Source organism: Cygnus atratus, chromosome 23 (assembly GCF_013377495.2).
Source record: "Cygnus atratus isolate AKBS03 ecotype Queensland, Australia chromosome 23, CAtr_DNAZoo_HiC_assembly, whole genome shotgun sequence".
NCBI lineage: Eukaryota > Metazoa > Chordata > Aves > Anseriformes > Anatidae > Cygnus > Cygnus atratus.
Genome location: NC_066384.1, coordinates 2335675 through 2355174, shown reverse-complemented (window position 1 = coordinate 2355174; position 19500 = coordinate 2335675). Strand labels below are relative to the sequence as shown.

At 40.1% G+C, this 19500-nt stretch overlaps 1 protein-coding gene across 5 annotated transcripts; it reads left to right on the top strand.

Annotated features, from left to right (window-relative positions):
- Positions 1–2500: 2500 nt before the first annotated feature.
- CLSPN (claspin) lies at positions 2501–18014 on the top strand. 5 transcript variants are annotated; one of them, XM_035562046.2, is made up of 25 exons: positions 2501–2592; positions 3282–3405; positions 3997–4454; positions 5053–5217; positions 5560–5628; positions 5861–5933; positions 6504–6612; positions 7061–7602; positions 8521–8712; positions 9606–9796; positions 10383–10585; positions 10735–10799; positions 11222–11427; positions 11900–12060; positions 12156–12382; positions 12540–12654; positions 13046–13124; positions 13448–13542; positions 14185–14349; positions 14440–14561; positions 14761–14888; positions 15402–15507; positions 16024–16106; positions 16321–16482; positions 16684–18014. In XM_035562046.2, the coding sequence occupies exons 1-25, from the start codon at positions 2563–2565 to the stop codon at positions 16795–16797; spliced, it is 3984 nt and encodes a 1327-aa protein (XP_035417939.1). In that variant the 5' UTR covers positions 2501–2562; the 3' UTR covers positions 16798–18014. The 5 variants fall into 5 exon arrangements, with proteins under 5 accessions (XP_035417939.1, XP_035417942.1, XP_035417940.1 ...); XM_035562049.2 differs by having other exon boundaries at positions 11225–11427; positions 12543–12654; positions 16684–18009; XM_035562047.2 differs by having other exon boundaries at positions 11225–11427; positions 16684–18009.
- The last annotated feature ends 1486 nt before the right edge of the window (positions 18015–19500 follow it).

Below are 19500 nucleotides of genomic sequence, written 5' to 3'. Positions count from 1 at the left end.
GTCAGAAGTCAAAACATTCGATAAATAATAAATGCCGAGTCCATCATATTTGCTTTTCTTTGAACCTTTAGGGTTGGTATTTTCCAAGCCCTCTCCTACAAGTCGAAGCATCAAAAACCTATTTTAGAATAAAATGAAGTCTGATATTCTCATAAAAGTGCCTTACATCAGTTAATAAATACTTAAGGGAAACACTAGTATTACAAGACCAGTCACAAAACTACCATGATGTATGGCAATGTTTCCATGCTATTATTCAGCATATCTAAGTATAAAAATATAGAGAACATATACATAGGACTACACAAATAGTACTTTAAAAAGATGAAGAGACAATCTCTGCCTCAAGAAATTCACAATACCAAGGCTTGGTCCTGCAAGATACTGAGTGTGGCTACTCAAGACTATACTTCATGCATTAGAAATTCAAAAAAGCCAGCAAGCAATTAACCTGATAAATATTACAAACACGCTGAGGCATCCTGACTGCAAAGTAGCCAGAACCTTATTTCTGTGTTATTTCACCCTTATATTGAAAACACCTACGTGTTTCCAGTGGTGAGGCCGAATCTGGTTATGACAGAAAAAGTTCCGATAGCTTTAGTTCTGAAGACGTTTTTAAATATCTCCCTTTAGAAGGCGTGGAAGGAATATGTTATTTAGTAAAAAATAGACTCTCAAACTGCCTTTCAGAAATACGAATCTTATAAAATGGTACCTTATCCAGTGCTTAAATAAAACACACCACACTTTAGTTTATAGAGTCTCCTTAATGGCAAATGTTTACCAAGAGTTACCAATTCTGTACAGCTGCCTTTCTGCACCAGGTGTGAGCAACAGAACTCTGAATCAGAGGAACCAGAAGTAACCTAACATAGCAGGTAGCTAATTTTTCTTTTTTTTTTTCAGTTACAAATGGAGTTACCTGCTTTATGTTTGTGAATAAATAATAGTATGAAATACCAGTGCATTTTATCTAAGCGTGTTCTATTTCTACGAACCCGTGGACTGAGCAACTAAAAACCCCTTTTCAGATCCAAGTATTTCACGTCTTTTACATGAAATTAAAACTCTCAAAAAGCTAGTGATAACAGCTGTGTGCTAAAATCCAAATTATATGGCACAGCACTTTCCCCATGCAACTTTTTTCTTACAAGGTCTCAAAACCATAACAGAGCAATGGGATTACTGTCTTGAGCAAGTACAATGAACTGCTCAGTAATATTTTTTACTGCCAGTCTACCTAGAAAGACCCTCATGTTCTAGGAATTTACTGTGTAATGTGACCACCCTTAATTTGCATTGTCAGCTACCACTTACAAAACAGTATCAGGAAGCAAAGGTCTGCCCAGCTAGCGCTTCTTTAGCAAAGAACACAGTGTTTTTCAGAAATAGTGTTTTGCAGAAAAAGGACAGACTGCCTTAAATACTAGCCAAGTATTTTTGTTGACGTTTGCACAACATTCTAAAAAATCCAAGGTTTTGTTTATTCACAAATGTATTTACTTTTTATTTTTATTTTTATTTTTTTTAAGCAAGTAGCTTTGACTTAAGTCGGGCCTTATTTTTCCTGTTTTTCTCTGACTCTTGTCTACCTAGTAGTCTGATAGTATCTTAATCATATCGATCAATGGTATTTTTGTAGTGCCAGTGTCTGTGTCTCATGACTAACTCCTGTTCCAAGAAACCAGCCCTGTATTGTGATGTTTGCAGTAAGTTTCATGGACATTTGCTTTTCTCACTTCCTCCGTTCCAAGATTTGTTGGGTATATGGGAACCATCATAGTAGATTAGCCCATCTGTTCCGCATCCCCCTCAGAACTGTGACTGGTACCAAACACTTCAGCATTCATTTAATTAATTTATTTATTTATTTTTTCTGGGCTTTGCCTTCAGGGACAGACAGCAAATGTTTGATTTTAGTTTGATTTGGAAGAAAAAAAAAACGATGTTCTACCAAGCTGACTGAGAACTGGAATCCAAACTCTGAATATCTTTAGTATCAATATTTGAATATCTCAGGGCACAGCCCCTAACGCTTCTCCTGGTGCCTGCTGCCCTGCCTCCAGCAGGAAGCTGCAAACCTCTCGAAATTGCCGTTTCTGGGGAAGGAAGGAAGGCCGATAGGCATCTGGCGGCCACCTAAACCAGATCAAAACGGTCTTAAACCAGATCAAACCGCTCGGCGCCTTTCTATGGCTTCCCAGGGCTCTGGGGAGGCTTCCCGAGCAGGTGGGCTCAGCTCAGGGCCAACCCCGGGCCCTCCCGTGGGGAAATGGCGGCGGGCACGATGTGAGGTGAGGGGGCACCCCCGGCCCCCTCCCCCCGCCCTCCCCTCAGGCAGCGCCCGCCCCGCCCTCCCCGGCCGGGCCCCGCCGCGCGGCCGCTGATTGGTCAAGTGCTCGCGAAGGGGCGGGACGACTCGGAGAAAATCCCCCAATAAAACGCCGGGAGGGGAGGGGCCTCTAGGGAGGTGCTGAATTGTGATTGGTTGCTTCCCGCGGTGGGCGGAGCTAGGGCAGCGCGCGAAGACTCGAAGCGGTTTCCTACGCGGCCCGGGCCATGGCGGAGGCGGAGGCGGCCCCCGCTGAGGTGAGTCTCGCCGTTCCGCGCCGCCGGCTGAGGGCGGACACGGGGCTCCTGCGGGCGCGGCGCAGCGGAGGGCTGGGAAGGGCGGCGAGCGAGGCGGTGGCGGCTCCCCCTTGGCTCCCGGTGACACCGCGCCCGCCTCCCTCCTTCCCTCCCTGATTGGCGGAAACTACACTTCCCAGCACGCCCTGCGGCGGCGGCTCCCCGCACTTCCGCCTCGCCGCCCGCGGGGCGTGCTGGGAAGCTTGAGCTCGGCCTATCCCTGCGGGTGTACGCGGGGAGGGGCGGGGCCGGGCCGCGGGACGTGCTGGGAAGGCGGCAGCGAGGTGGGGCGGGCGCGGCGCATGCCGGGAGCGCGCGGGTCGGGGCCGTCGGGGGCGGCCCCTGTGAGGGGGCCACTCGTCGGTGCTCGGTGACCGTGGGGCTCCCCCAGCACGGGCTTTTTTTTAATTTTTTCCTACTTGCGAGCTCAGCTTAAGCGTGTTTAAATACTAATAAAGCTTGTTGCGGTGTGTTCTTTCTTCATAAAGTGTGAATTAAGCGTGCAAATATCACGGTGTGCGGGGGGGGGGGGGGGGATCCTGCGCAGGGGCTGGGCGAGGCCTTGGGGCGAGGTCGGGCTCCGTGAGGCGCCGCAGCACGGGGGGCGCTTGCGGTGTAACGGAAAGGTGCCTGGCGCTTTGTGCTTGCAGCTCGAAGGTCCCGGTTCGGGCGTGCGGAAGAGCCCTGACAGCGACTCGGACAGCGGGCAGGGCAGCTGCGAGACGGCCTCGCCACGGCTCCTCCCCGCCGGGCCAGCGGCTCTCGGTGACAGAGGTCTGTGAGGTGTCGGGAGCTGGGCCTGCGGGCCGTCATCTTCAAGAGTCCTTTTTTTTTACAAATAAATGTGTAGGAAGTTGAGATTGGATTCATAGAGGTCAGCCAAAACGCGCTCTTTTGTGGCTTAAAATATAGGCAGAAAGCTCAAAATCCCCCCTCCCCCCCCCCCCCCCCCCCCAAAAAAAAAAATAAAAGTTTTTGAGGTACAGAAAGTGCAGTGGTAAATCGGATGTGTTTTATTTGCTTATTTCCTTTCTTTTCATGATTTTCTTAATCTACCAAATCTACAATTTGCTTAATCTATGCATTTACTTACTGTAGTTTCATTATTATTTCAACTCACTAATATATCAGTGAAGGATTTTCTCTTCTGCCTTTTCTTTAACAAAGACTTGGAACCTATAACATCAATTTGGATCAATTATCTGTTACACTATAGGGAGAAGTGGATTTTGAAAACTTGATTTCACACTGATTAGCTGTAGTTGTTGACATCTATGAAATTTAACAGGCTGCTTGTTCATGAACTCGTGAAATTTACCTTTCCATAACATGCATCACTTCTTGTCTTTTAATATAATCTGTCAGATTCGGAGGAAGAGATTTTTGTGAGTAAAAAAGCAAAAAGCAAGAAGGTGCTTCAGGACAGTGAAAGTGAAGATGGAGAAGATGGTGGCTCTCCTGTGCAGAATGACGCTCTGGGTGGAGACATAGAAAGTGGAGAGGAAAAAGAGAACATTCTTGTCCAGAAGAACAAAAAATGTCGTCGGATTCGCCAGCTTCTGCTGGATAGCGATGACAGTGACACTGGAGACCATTTGCAGATCGAAAACCTTGAAACAAGCAGAAGGGCTGTCTTGCCTGAGAAGGAGTTGGAAGAGGAGAGACCACTGAAATCTGGGAAAAAATACAGAAAACATGAAAACAATTTTGAAGAAGAGATGATTAAAAAAAATGTAGTAAGATCTAGAAGAAAGGAGAAGGAGAGGGAGAGAAGAATTGCATCCATCAAACAGCTGAAAAAAGAAAAGAAGCCTAGAGCAGAGGTATTTGTTTTTGGCAGAAATTCTCAGATGCTTTCTCCACTAAGTTAAATTTGTAATTTTGTTTGATTATTTTGTTTCAGTGCTTCAGCATCACTTATGTCCACATTACTACAGGGGCTACAGTATAGAATCCACAAGGATCTGTTGTACACCCTGCAAGTCTACCAGTTTCACCTGCAAAGTACAAACCCTAATGCCTGATGACCTCACATTAGTGCATGTGATGCGAGGCAGGAAATCTTTGAGTTTTGTTTCTAGCTCATCATGGACTTGTTCTGTGCACAAAGTGCTTTGTTTCGTATTTCTGCTTTTTGCTACACTGCCAGGCTAATTTCTGGTGAAAACTCTGGGCTACTTTCAAATTTGAATTCTTCTCTGAATAAATGGCTGCTTGTGAGGCTGTGTATTGTTGCTATTTATAAAATATATAGTTCGAGTGTAAATTTATTCTGTCTGAGCCATTATGTTAAAGCTGACATATACCTATTCTAATTTCTTTCATCAAGATCTTTTGACAGTAATCTTAAATTCATCTCAAAGAAATGAAGAGGATCTTCTGAAACAAGTTGCATAAGTACTTTATTCTTGTGGCACACAGGTGGATGGTGGTGAGACATATCCTTTTAATGACAGTGGATGTCTTCTTAATGACAAAGAACTTTTCGATAATGGCTTAGAAGAGGAAAATGCTTCGCTCCCAGAGGATGAAGAGTCAATAGAATCCATACGGGCGGCAGTGAAAGACAAAATAAAAAAATATAAGGTATAGTGGGAAGTGTTCTATTTGAGCATGTATTAAACTATTTGACAAGTCTACTGTTCTGACAGAGGGTAAAACAGTCCTCTGCTTTTTGTTCTTAGAGATGGAGGAATGTTGTTCTTGAAAGCTGTAAAGATAATGCTACAGTAGAAGCTTTGCAAATCTAGCATAAGTATTAGAGAGGATTTTTGTTGGTTTATGAGAATACTCCAAATCCTGTTTTGATGGTTTAGCTGACCAGCTCTAATTCTGTACAATTATTTTGACTCTTGACTTGATTGCCCTTTCTAGTACCTGTAGTCAAATGTCTAGTCAAATAAATGAATCTCTTACTGGTTTTCCAAGGGTGAAGGCTACAAACATGTGTCTGATGCTGAGAATGAGGATCCTATATCAAAAGAACCAAAAAGGAAGGTGAAGTATTCTTCTATTGTTTGTTATAGTGTATAATTAAAAAGCCCTTTTTTGAATTATCTTGTCTTTTCAACACTGCCCTATGTTTTTGTTGGTTTGCTGCTTTTCATTGTCAACTGGCTGCTTTATGCTGGCTTCTTTTTACTTGAAGGGGGGGTGGAAGCTATTTAGAAAGTACAGAGTCCCATATTTTGCTTTCTGACTTCAGAGGCCTTTCTTTCCTTTCGTTAAGGAGCGGAAAGCAGCAAGGTTAAGTAAAGAAGCCATTAAACAGTTACATAGTGAGACCCAACGCCTTATTAGAGGTAAAACTTTTTTTTTTTTTATATGTAGATGGATATAAACTATTAAGAAACTTGGGGGAGAAACTGAAAGAATTTTATCTGAAAAGCTAGATCCTTCTCTTGCCTGGGATGAATTACTTAGGGTTGATGGGTACAAGACCATTTTTAATCAAGCACCTGTTTAAAGGTATCTTTGTTACAAAGGGGTGGAAAATCCTCCTGCAAACATAGTATCTTCCTTTGTCCTGTAAACTTCCCCTTAGTGAGTTGTGCAAAGTTCATGGAATACTTGGAATGTTTGATATGCGTGCAATAAAATTGAAACTGGTTGTGCCATTCTGATATTAACATCACAGTTCATTTCCTAATGAATCCACGGGCATGTTACAAACTTGGTCTTCAAGACTTGCTGTTAAAATGCTTCCCAGACAGCAGTGTTTGTTGTATTTGAGTTTTAACTGTGCACTTTCTGCCTGGTCAAATGTCTTTGCTGCAAAATACTTGCTATTTCAATTCTTTGAATTTCAGAAATGAGAAGTAAATGTCTTAGATGACTTTTTAAAATTTTCTTCCACTTTGTTTCTTTGGTAGAATCATCTGTGTCTCTCCCATACCACGTGCCTGAGGCCAAAAGCATTCATGAATTCTTCAAGCGTCGACCTCGACCAATGTGTGAAGGAAATGCCATGGCATTGCTGAAGTAAGGACTTAAACCTTCCTCGTGTATTTTCATAAACGTTGAGGATATCCCAGCTTTGCTTTTTGGGATAGCCAGACTTTGTGTGATAGCCTGCTTTGCGTGCAGCCACATAATGTTTCCAGGTTAATTTTAACTGTTGCTTTGACTGGAAAGTCCTAATGAGAAACTACTACTTTTTCTTCAACTGTTTTAATACCATAAATGCCTTGAAATTTAAGGTATGTCACTGTTGACAGGTGGCAATATTGCAGTTTTGACACTGTCATACCGTTGGGGTAGTCAGGACCTAGTAGCAACCCCAGATGAAGTAATATGCCCTTTTGTCCTTCACCTCTTCCTACACGTTAATGAGAAGAATTAGAAAATTATTTCTTTCTGTCCTTGTTCACAGCCTCTTCTCCCCTCTCAGAACAGGCACAGATTATTTAATTCTTTCTGCCTTCATTAGGTCCACTAAATACCAGCTCACCCTGAATGAAGAACCTGCAGGCACTAAGACCTTAAGTGCAGATTGCAAAGATGGGCAAATAAGAGGTGGTCAATCAGCAACTAATGAACCAGAAACAAGCCTTGGCAGAGAGATGGCTGTGAACAAACCTCTCCCTGATGCAGGGGAGAACTTGACAGAAGACTGTACTGAAAAACCCCGAGAGAATGGTGATGATTCTCGTACTGTTACAACTGTAACAACCGTGAGTAATGCAGAAGAACAACAGCACTCTAACTTCGTAAGCACTGACAGCAGTGAACAAAAAGAGAATGAAATTCCTCTAGCAGTTGGAGGCAATGCCCTTGAGCAAAGACATGAAACAGCACCGGGCCTAGAAAGCAATCAACAGGTGGGGCCTGGATTGGTGGCACAACCTGAAAAAGTGAGGAGGTCCAAACTGGATAAACTTCGTGAACTGGGAATAGACTTGACCATCAAGCCAAGAATCTGCTCTGACAGTGAATCCTTCATAAACCTCGATGAATCCGATTCAAATAAAGGTATAATTGTTAGTGCTGAAATCCTGTCAGATCTACCCAAATCGCCAGAGTAAAACTGAATTTGATTGGAAAACCTTTGAGAAACAGTAATATTCAAAAGCTTGAGGGAGTGCTTAGTCCTAACTACTTAAGGTTGAGTGACTTCAGTTCCGTTCTGCTGTAGTGAATTATGCTTGTACTTAAAGCACATGGGAGCACTTTTTCAAAGTGATTCAAAACCAGGCATGCAGTAGTTATCCAGAAACAAAACTGCCTTGCGTTTCATAGTGCTTACAACTGATTTTGCTAGAAGGCAAGGCTGGATAGTAAGGAAAAATTTACTTCTGCAGCGATAATGTTTTGAATGTCCTTTAGGTACTGGCATTTGAATGTTTATTCATCAATATTAAATAGTTCACCTTGTTTCTAGGAGGGATTGCAAATGATTAGGCAATTTTACAATTCCATTGTATCTATTTGTATTAGGAGATACAAATAGGATGTCTGGATTGGATGCTGCTTCCATGCGTGCAGAAAACTGACCTCTGCCATGAAACAGTGACTTATTTGTCAGCCATCAGTCTGATTTATAAAAAAAAAAAAAAAAAAAAAAGTTAATAAACTTAGAGATGTCTCGTGGCTGGAAGGGTAGAGTGGAAGTGAATTAAGATCTTGTGGATAAATCATAGTCAATGGTAAGGTCATTTAATATTAACTAACATCCATTAATTACAAGTTACAGCAAAAATATTCTGTAACGATGTGTTATTAGTCAAGTGGAATTGTTTTACAAATATAAAAATGTTAAAGGTTTAGGGTTCTTAATTAACTTCCTTAAAAAAAAATCTCAAGGCATAGTCTAGATACAAATGTAGTGCTTGATGATTTAAAATACTATCAAATTGATTTAATTTGCATGTAATTAATTTGTATTTCAAGAATTAGAAGCCTTGAAAGCACGTTTCTTGAAGCACACTCTTCAAACATCAAAATCCAAAGTTGAACGGACCATAAACATCAACATTATTCGTAAGGAGACGACATCTGAAGGGAAGGAGGAGCTAAAAGCAGACGTCGTGCCGGCAGTGTTAGTTTCAGAGAGCGTGGATGAAACAGTGCACACAAAGCCAGGTTGGTCTGGGAGAAGTAATGATGCTTGATTTGGAAATTGCTTTTTTTTTTTTTTTCTTTTTTTCCTTTTTTCCTCTCCTGTTTCCCCGGCTCCTAGTACTGCCCCCATGAAATACAGATGAATGAATCTTTATTTGCAAAATTAATTTGTTTAGATTTTCCTAATGGATATCCCCGTTTTAAGAAAAAACCTTGATTAGACCTCATAAATAGCACTAGCCAGTGTAGATCAGGTTGTCACAGTTAGATTTTTGTTAGTGGTTCTATGGATTTCTCCCTATCCTTACCAAAATTTTATATGAAATACGTATTCACATTATTTTCCAACAGCCCCTCTAAATGTAACTCTCAGACTCAGTGTGAAGAACTATTCTTATTTGGTAGATCTCTCGTGCTTCCTTAATTCTATACAGCATTTCCTACTAAAAATGTATAGAATTGCAAGCAAGAATGTCTGTGGAAAGTGACTCTCACATGGTATCCCTCAAAAGAAATAGATCACTTGGCTGATCCTATGGGCATGCATTATTTTTAGCTGCTCTTAATTATTTCATGTGCTGTAGCACGTCTGCCCATGGCAACTGGAAGCTGTTGCTCCCAAAAGACCCAGTGGAAAGACAGAGCCTATTCTTATGCAGAGGGCTGTGCCCGTGGCATTTGTGGATAATGAGGAATCTTGATAATTCATGAGATTGTCGCTTCTCGAAATTGAGCTCATTGAAACTAACTCCCTAGCTCTTCCAGCTGGCAGATCAATTCATAAAAACACTTAAAAACATTTTTTTATTCCCTTTTTGTGTGTGTAACTGCATTAGATTGGATACTTGAAGGCAATGAAGTTAAGGATTCTTTGTAGTACATCTAAATATACTAATTTATTCATTTCTGTCCAGGTGAAAAGCTACAAGTGCTGAAGGCTAAACTCCAGGAGGCCATGAAGCTCCGCAGGATTGAGGAACGCCAAAAACGGCAAGCATTGTTTAAACTGGATAACGAGGACATGCTGGAAGAAGAAGAAGAAGAAGAGGAGGAGGAAGACATGACAGATGAGTCTGAGTCTGAAGAAGAAGAAGGCAATCACGAGGTTTGCATGCGACATTTTACATAACTCACTCAGCTTCTCAATTCTGCTGCCTTTCCACAATCAAATTAAACTTCTGTACACTATTAATATTGGGAAATTGCCAGTAATTCTTAAAAATTTGAAAAACAAGAGAGAATTTAATTTTTTTAATTCAGTTTAAAACTGAATATATTAGTATTTTCTTTTTTTTTGCCTAAACAGCATTAAAAACAGATATAAGTATATAAAAGATTCTTGTGCCACCTATATAAAGTGTCTCCAGGAAACTATATATAAAATGGCTCCTTGGCTCATTCCTACCAGGGGACAATTTCTATGTATGCATACCTAATTGATATCACCTTCCTGATCTGGTATGGACTTTGCTGCAGCTTTTTGTTCTTTAAAAAGGGTCAGAACAACATGGCTGTTTAAAGTGCCTCTATATCAGTTGTCTTAGAGTAAAATAGGGACATGGAAGAACCGACAGTGTAATTCAGTTTTGTCCTCTATATGTTAAAATATTTTCTCATAAAAGCACACAAAGAAGGTGACAGATCAAAGCAATGGTCAGCATATATCTGATGTGTTTGTGGATGCTCTTTAGACTCTGGAATATTTGCTTGATGAGGCAGAGGAAGACGATGATGATTCGGAAGAGAAACATGTTGAAGACGGTGATAAAGAAACTGACAAAGAATCAATCGATGGAGAAAAGGTGGAGCAATCTGTGCACTGTGCTTCTGTTCCTAAACCACCTTCAACAGAGTCTACATTGATGCTTTTTAAGGACAGCTCCTCCAAAATGGGGTAAACAAACAAAACTTTAAAAATGGTGGCTGAGAAATTTTAAGTTTAAGATACATGGTGGATATTTTTGATACTTAATTTTTTTTTTTTTTTTTTTTTTTGTAATTAGTTATCATCTATACTAGCAAATACCTTTTATTTAATTGCAGATACTCTCTTCCTGAAGAGAAACTTGAAAATGAAGAAGCTGCAGACAAGGGATCTACCAAGTTAGGTAAAGCAGAACTGCTATTGAAGCTAGCAGTTATTTTCTTTTTTTTTTTTTCACGTGGCACGTGTAGAAGTTTCTGTTCGGGTTTGGTATTTGATAGTTTAGTTATTTCATCACCTGTATATTTAAACATTATGACTATGAAAGTTACGATACCTGAAAATTTAGGAGATCTTGAAAAAGCCAGGGGAAAATCAAGTTCAAAATTATACTGGGGAAGAATATAGAAACAAATCAATAACGTGTTGCACTTTTTAAACTGAATTCCCTGAATCCTTTAGGGAAAAAAAAATCTAACATAAGTGCAAAATGATGAATTTTTAGCAAGGTGCCTATGTTGCAAAATAGTATCCTGAGGTTTTACTGGATTACAAAAAAAGAAAAAGAAAATAAGCATTATATTTAAGTATTTCCCTTCTTTTCAGAAGATGATGATTCCTTTTCTCTACCAACGCCAGCAAAAGAGAATAGCCATAACAGCAGCTTTGAGTTGATTGGCTCAATGATTCCGTCGTATCAGCCCTGTAACAAGCAGATGTCGCGTGGAGGGAACTTCTTGTCTGCAGCAGGAGGTTTCAGGTCACCTTCCCCAGGCTTTTTCAAAACAAGCTTTATCAGCTCTGCTTCCAAGGTAAGGTTCCTGTCATACATTAACACGATGGGTAGTGAATAAATGTATCTTATGACTGTCACGTATATCAAAAAATAACACCGGATGAAGACATTGACTCAAGTGCTTTTATATGAGTAAGATTTTGGAAAAGCAAACTGTCCCTGGAGCTTAAAATGTCTCGACATTGGAATGGATAAGAATGTTATTATAAAAACTTCTAAAACATCAAAGAGGAGATGCTATAATCTGGTTTTGATTTCTAAACTATGCATGTTGACATATTTTTAAGTGTGCTCACATGGACTGTACAACATTTGACATCAGTGAACTCTTATGATTTATCAGAGTGATGTGGAAATACTTTAACTTCTTTTTAGCCTGCATGGTCTTTATCCTTTAAAACAGATTAAATATTTTATCCAATTCTCACTTTTTGATTTCTAAGATTGCAGAGTAAATAACTTGTATATTTTTACCTTTCTTTGCATAGAGCTCAGGAAAGACGTCTGAACCCTCTCTTCCCATAGAAGACTCCCAGGACCTGTATAATGCCTCTCCTGAACCCAAAAGTTTATTTCCAGGGGCTGGAGAGTCACAGTTTCAATTTTCTCTGGAAGATGACACTCAAAGCCAGCTGCTTGATGCAGATGGGTAAGTTACAGGTGTAAAGAATGACATTTCGTGTCCTTTAACAGAAGTGGACATACAGAACAGCAAGGTTTTTCTAATTATGGACTTTGTTTCAGGTTCTTGAATGTGGGACAACACAGGAATAAATACCAGTCCTCAAAGCATCAGCTCACTCTAGCTAGTATGGATGAGAACGCAATGGATGCAAACATGGATGAATTATTGGACTTGTGTTCTGGACAGTTCAGCAGTCAAGCTGAGCATGTGCCAAATACCAGCAGCAACAAAAAGCAGCCCATGGAAGAACTGCTCAATCTCTGCTCAGGAAAATTTGTGTCTCAGAGTATGTCCTGAATTCTACTCCCAGCTTTGCTGGTGACTAGATTTATAAGCTTTACACTAACATATGTTTTAGTTCTGGTCACCAATGCAGAATGTGGAATGTTCTAAGAGTTAATACATATCTGTCTAATAAGTTGTCATCTTATTGCTTTTTGTAGCAGGTTCTCCAACATGGGCTTCATCAGCATCTTCCAAGGCAGAAAAAGACAGTGACATAGAAGATCCAATGGCAGAAGCATTAGCGCTGTGTTCAGGCTCTTTTCCCACAGACAGGTTAGCATTATTCTTCAGAAACGTACAAAAGTTTATGGTGGTAGTTGTCTCATTTCACTAGTGATGTGTTTTCTTGTTCGACATCAATTCAAAATGGTGCAGTCAAAAATGTGGTCTGTTCTGGAGGCGAAGGAGAGGAACATAGCAAGTTGTTCAGTGATTGCTCTTTAAATCAGCAGCACATGCTGTTTTCCACAGCTACTGTGAAGGGAAATTCATCTTTTGTCAGGCGCATGACATTCAGGTGCTGGCTCTTTGAACAGTTCTAGATTATTCTCTCTAGAACCTGAGATCACCAGAAGCGATGGCTGAAATCTTGCCTTGGATTGTGGAAAGACATCACTAGGTGTCGAATGAGAATGTGTATTTCTTTCATTTAATTTTTCCGTAGGGAGGAGGAGGATGAGGAGCAGGAAGAACTTGGTGATTTTCAGCTTTTAACAGATGACAACGCCTTTGACAGTGAAGAGGTATGAACTGATAAAGCAAAATACTAGTGAATTCTGACCATGAAAACTCAATTTATCTACTTAATTTTTTTAATGTATCTATCAATGCAAGGTATGTTTCTTCTAAAATGAGTACTGAAACGTTTTTGAGAGCAATTTAGGTTATTTAAAATGTCTATATAATATTGTGATATACTGGATAAAGTGTCTTAGCATACTAAATCCTTCTAAAAATCTGTGGTGTTTTAGTCTATGTTTATTGACTGAGGGAAAGAAGAAGCTGTCATTACAAAGCAAACCACTTTCAGAAATTCCTTCGTTTCTGAAAACTGTCTCTTTGACAGGATGAAAAAAGCAGAGACAGTGATGCTGAAGAAGCAGAAATAAGTGATGAAGAAGAACAACTGCTGAGACATAGACAGGGCTTGAAAAAAAAACTGTAAGTGTTTGTGTGTGCGTGTGTTTTATATCTTAATTGCCAGAAAGATTAGAACATAATAGCACTAGAAATTTAGTCTATGGTTATTTCTTCCCCAGCACTACTAGGTCAGATGCTGTTAGTATCAAGATGTTTATGTGGCTGTGTTGTTGGCTCTGGTTATTGTTTTTTGCTTTGGTGCTGTCATACTGGACGAGTTAACTACGTTGCTGGTTGGTTAGAGAGGATTACAGATGGAAATCAAAAGGCCAGGGTGAAAGCAATGTGGCATTTTTAATTAATTAATTTATTTTTTAACCAAATGGGGGGTACAGGGGTATTGCTGTCATTCTTCGTGTATTAAGGTCTTTGTTTGTCCTAGCAGGGAAGACATCTGGTTGGCAGCTGTTGTCATCACATTTGCCAGGCTAGTGACGAGGAATCTGGTGGATGGCAGACGTTTGGGGTTGTTATGTGTTGGCAGGCTCTATACGCAAATGTGCAAGAATGCAAGTCTTAGCCCTTTTGAAAACTAAAGATGAGTCGTCACTTCTTTCGCAGAATATTTGCTAATCTTACATCAAAAGATAGACCTTGTTTTCAGGAGACTCATGCGGTGGTCATTGGTCTACCAAACTAAACTCTTCTGATGTTCTTTGATAGAAAACTGCAGGATTTCATGGAAGATGAAGCAGAGCTGTCAGGGAGCGACGTGGGAAGTGAGGATGAATACGATGGCGAAGAGCTGGATGAATATGAAGAAGAGATTATTGATGAGGAACTCCCAAGTGAAGCGGAATTGGGAAATCAAGTACAGAAATTACACATGTCAGTGACAGTATTGGTGTATATTTGTGTGAGGTCATGGCTCTCAGGTACAACCTGGACTAAGCCTCTCCCTTTCTCTTGTGTTAATAGGAAGGTAGTGCTTGATGATGACAAGCGTCAGTTACGCATGTACCAAGAGAGGTACCTCATCGATGGTGACCTGCACAGCGATGGCCCTGGCAGAATGAGGAAATTCAGATGGAAAAACATAGGTGCCTTTCAGATCCGTTTGTAGTAGATGGGGGATGAAAGATTGGAGAGATGATGTATGTATTTAGAAAATAGGATTCACTCTTTCAGAAGAAAACAAAGTCTTCGAGAAATGTTTTTATATTATTTTTTATTTCGTACTAGTCTGTATATGCCTCCTTTTAATTTTGATAGCTAACTATTTTTTTCCTCTCTGTCTAGATGATGCTTCACAGGTTGACTTGTTTCAGAGGGATTCAGATAACGATGATGAAAATGAACAGTTTGATGAAACCGAAGTAAAATGGAGGAAAGAGCGATTTGAACGAGAACAGTGGCTTCGTGAGCAGGTATTAGTTAGCTTCTAGAAAGGCATCTTGTTCAGTTCTTTGTACCATTGCTAGATGCGAAATTGCTATTTCCTCAAGTTAAAGTCTGGAAAAAATAACGTTCATAGATAATCTTTGTTTTCCATCGTGAATTGTGCTCTTTCTCTTCCACAATATTGTACAGAGAAAAACTAATCAGAAGGGAGAGGAAAAACAACTTTGTTCTCAAACAAGTCAGCTTCAAAATCAGAATAGTTTTTCTTATGCTGGGAGCACAACTGACCTAATATCGAATCTTGTAAAACTTGGGGTTTTGTCAGCTGAATGCGATATTAGAAGCTTGTTGCCCCTCAATAGATTGAGGATTATAAAATATCTAAGAAATTGCAATAAACTTTTATGATAGGAAGTAAATAAAAATGAATATATATATTTACATAATGGAAGGACTTGGTCTACATAAATTACTGAGCAAAGTGTTCATCCTTAATATTTTGTAAAACTGAAAAAGCTTGTATCTTCTCTCTGCTACAGAAGGAAAAAAATAAAGAGCAGGAGGAGGAGGAGGAAGACATCGGTGAAGACAGCCAATTCATGAAACTAGCAAAAAAAGTAACTGCTAAGTCCCTACAGAAGAAAGGTAGGCTTTCTGTTTTCAGTGCCTTAAGTTTGATAAATGCGTGTATATAATTAATAAAATAGTGTGTTACTTCTTGAAAACAGTTGCTCTAGAGTGGAAATAAATTCCTCTACATCTTTGTTTAGTCTTTTGTTCTTCATTTGCTTGCCTTTAAGTTGTGGAGAAGTAGACTTTAAGTGACGTGCTGCCTAGCAATTTCTCCAAATATCTTAAGGAAAGATAAGGACTTAAGGAAAAGCTGCATAAGGTAGTGAAAATAAATTTAGGTTTTCCCTGATTGTAGTAGAAGCACGACTCCCAAGTATGCAAAGCTATTTCTAAACCAATTTTTCCCTTATAAACTATAGTACTAATTGCCGGAACAGCATCAGTTGTACAGCTCATAGTATAATCTAATGTAGATTTTTTTTTTTGTCTGCAGTATTTACTGTCTATTTTCAATTCTGAGATGCTCAGTTTGATATAAAGTTATATTTTTCCAAACTAAACTGACATTCTCTTATTTGTCTCTGCTAGCAATCCCAGCTGCAGTGGTACAAGACACAAAACTATTACCCAGGAACCCGTTTGAAACACTCAGACCTGCCAGTGACATCCAGGTAACGGTTCTGCCATTTCAAAACTGCTTCTGTAGAACACCTTCAAGTCAGCTGACCCTAGATTCTGGCCGCGTCTGATTTGTATGATAGCGATGAAATACTGTTAGCAAGTAAGAGTTTGGTGGGGAGTAGTCTTCTCTATTAAGAGTAGCCTACTAAAACAGCACTCTTTCTTTGTGTCAGTGTTTTAATGCAGCGTTTCTTTGTTCTTCAGATAAAAAATGGGTCTCTCTTGAACAGACCTAAAGCTGTCCTTCAGAAGCTAGCAGCAATGTCAGATCTTAATCCAAATGTGCCTCGAAATTCAAGGAACTTTGTCTTTCACACGCTTTCCCCAGACAAGAATGAAGAAGCAAAGGAGAAATCAAAACATCAGGTAAAGATTTGTGTGGGAATATGCTGCCAATTTTGTAGATTAGTTAAACATACAGACGCCAAACATTGCCAAGTAGTTAAGAGCATTGCTGTTTTAAATACTCTATGGCTTCCCATCGTACAGGTATGTGATCTCACACCAAATAACTTCTGTTTAAACTTGGAGAGTTTGTGTGTTCTAATCTCACTTCTTCCTCTGCAGGTGAAGAAAAGAGGTCCTACTGCGGTAATAACATCTCTGGCCAAATGTCCCAGGATTGACAGCACAGAGGACACAAGTCAAAGTCGAAGCATATTCCAGTTCTTGGAGAGCTGAAATTTTTTGTTTAGGGCCAGAATTTATTTCTCATCTGTCAGTTGCAGTTTGATTTGCAAATCTCTGCCAGCAATCACCAGGAAGCTAAAGGAATTGCTGTACGCTGTCCTTCCTGCTCCAGCTTTCTTCTCAAGTTCCAGTAATTTCCAAGCAAAGGTCTAGTTTATTCCCCTTGTTTTACTTAGTGCTCCGTGATGAGAATACAAAGACCATGCTTGGTTTGGAATGCTAACTTTGTCTCTCCCACGCATTAAGGAAATTTACACTACCGTCTGCCATGCTCGTAGACTCTCACGTGTTTCAATGGTATCAGTTCCAGCTGAAAACACCATCCATGTGATAGATACAACTCAGAAATGCTGTGGTTAGCTTAAAGCACAGATGAAAGATGTATTCCTGCAGGTTTAGGTAAGAGGAAAGCAGTATTAACCATGGCAGGACGTATGTTGTTTACATTTGCAGTACTAAGGTAGCTGTGGCTCCCTTCAGTGTCGTCTTTTCTTTAATGGTAAGCATTTATTAGCTTCATAACTTCAGAAGCTCTAATGTACATTTGTAATATATGTTTTTAAGAAGTCCACAGTCTTTTATAAGGCAGTATGATAAGGATTTCTTTCCCTTTTTCCTTTTTGTTTTTAAAATTTGTATTCATACACGTGCACATGAATGTGTGAGTGGGGAGGGAAGAATGTGAGTAACAGATACGGGAGAGGAAAAGGATGTGTGCGGGTTGCTTTTTTTTGTTTGGTTTGCCCAAGTGAAAACTCTAGTAAATTATCTACCCCTTGTTTTCATCCAAGCTGTGCTTATCCATGACAAATCATCTACTTCTGAACAGCAAGAAATGGAAGGCCTTCTGTAGAACGAGGAAACTAGGTAATAAAGAATCATTATTCACAGCTATTCTAAATAGTGTGAAAGAAACTTGAGACACAATATACACCATTTCTGACCTTTCTGATTATATGCTGAATGTGTTTAAAATAGACACTGTTATGGTAGTGCAATTAAACATCTAAGACTTGATGTCATGTATTTAGGCTGCCCGCTCTGTCAGAGAAGAATTGTGAACTGTAAATTTTGTAACACTGTAACCATATGCCTGGATGCCTGGTGTGCTACATGTAAAATATTTTACTGTATATTATGTTTATAAAGAATTATGGTACCAGTTGGAGTGCAATTTTACAATAAAACATGTTTTTAATTTTGGAGGCAGTTGGAATTAATTTACAGGATTTCACTCGGTTGTGTGTGTGTGTTGTTTTTTTTTTTTTTTTAATGTTCATCTATCTGCTTCCCTCTGTGCTTTTGTAGCCCTGACTGCTCCCTTCACCAGGAGCAGCTGCATTAATACTGGAATACAACAAAACAACCCCCTGCTGTTTATTGGAGTGTAAATTCTCAAGTCTTCTACTTGGTTTCAATTCGTATAAAGTTCTTGGTCCTAAGAATACATTTCTTTCTACTGCTTCAATAGTTCTGGTTTTGTTAGTTCCTAGACAAAACTTGCTTTATCATTGGCTTCAGGCGTGCTTGCTGCCGCTCATTACTGGGTTTGAAGTGGTAGGCTAGATGTGACATCTCAATCCAGCCTCTTAGAATACTTTTTCTTCAAGTATTTCAACATCCTTACTTTACTTTGTGTGTAGAGAAGGATGGAGTTCATCCCACTGGGCCACGCTGCTCCTGGCTATGCAGATGCAGTAACTTGGCTTCTGTAATCCTCTGTGTGAGCAGAAGCAGCGCCGAACTGAGGCCTCGCTGGCTGCTTTAAATTTACAAAGAAATCTGTTTGTTTACAGCTGTGATGGCAACATTTCACTGCTGGGACTGAGCAGAGCGTGCTAAAGGCGAGATAAATGCACACAAGGACCAGAGCTGTGCAGTCCCTCAAACAGCCAAAAAGTGAAGAACTGAAAACGGGGTTGGAAGGGCTGCACAAGCATTTTACTGAAGAAAAGAACAAAAACAGGTGCATGTGAATGGAATAAGTTGCTGTAACAGTGCACGCATCCCTGGAAGCTTTTGCAAAATATAATAGTTGGACATACCAAGCCTGTTTCGGGTCATTCTAGTAATTTTTATATCTGGATTTTAGGGATGGGGTTTGAAAAAGTTTTTAGGGAAGAGAATGGAGGAAGAAAGGTCTTTTCTCAGATGTCCTTTAAAGATCAGCATAAATGAAAGATTTCTTAATATGCAGTTAATTCTCTTTGTTTGCACTGGTTTCTAGGTTGTACTAATTCAGCAGCTTTACTCGACAGAAACATTAAAAGCTGCAAAATTCGGCACCTTTTATTAACTCTGCCGATATGCCTTCCACTAGAGAGCAGCAAGAGAATGCTCTTCCCCTAACCCAGGGGGAAGGAAATATGATTAAAGCTTAAACCATACTCTGACTCAAAGGGAAATTGTTACGCTTTTCTGTGCTTTACAGCATTGCACAGAATTAAATTAGCCTCTTCCCTAATTAGACCTATAATTGCTACGTTTTTGCATCAGAAGGCAGTAGCTTGGAGAGCCGAGTTGAGGAGGAACACCTTCAGAGGGTTGGCTGTGCCACAGGGGTCTTACCAGCCTCTCCTCGGCGTGTGGCAGCCACAAAGCTGGCATTTGGTTTTTCCTCCCCTCAGAAAAGAGCTGAGAGCCAGCCAAAAGCTGTTTTGCTTGTTCCTGAGCTCAGCTCCTAAGCAGAAAAAT

Coding starts and splice junctions, on each gene's coding strand:
- CLSPN (XM_035562046.2), top strand. CDS start 2,563: ATGGCGGAGGCGGAGGCGGCCCCCGCTGAG. Junction 2,593..3,281: donor CGGAGGCGGCCCCCGCTGAG/GTGAGTCTCGCC, acceptor TTGTGCTTGCAG/CTCGAAGGTCCCGGTTCGGG. Junction 10,800..11,221: donor CAAGGGATCTACCAAGTTAG/GTAAAGCAGAAC, acceptor CCTTCTTTTCAG/AAGATGATGATTCCTTTTCT.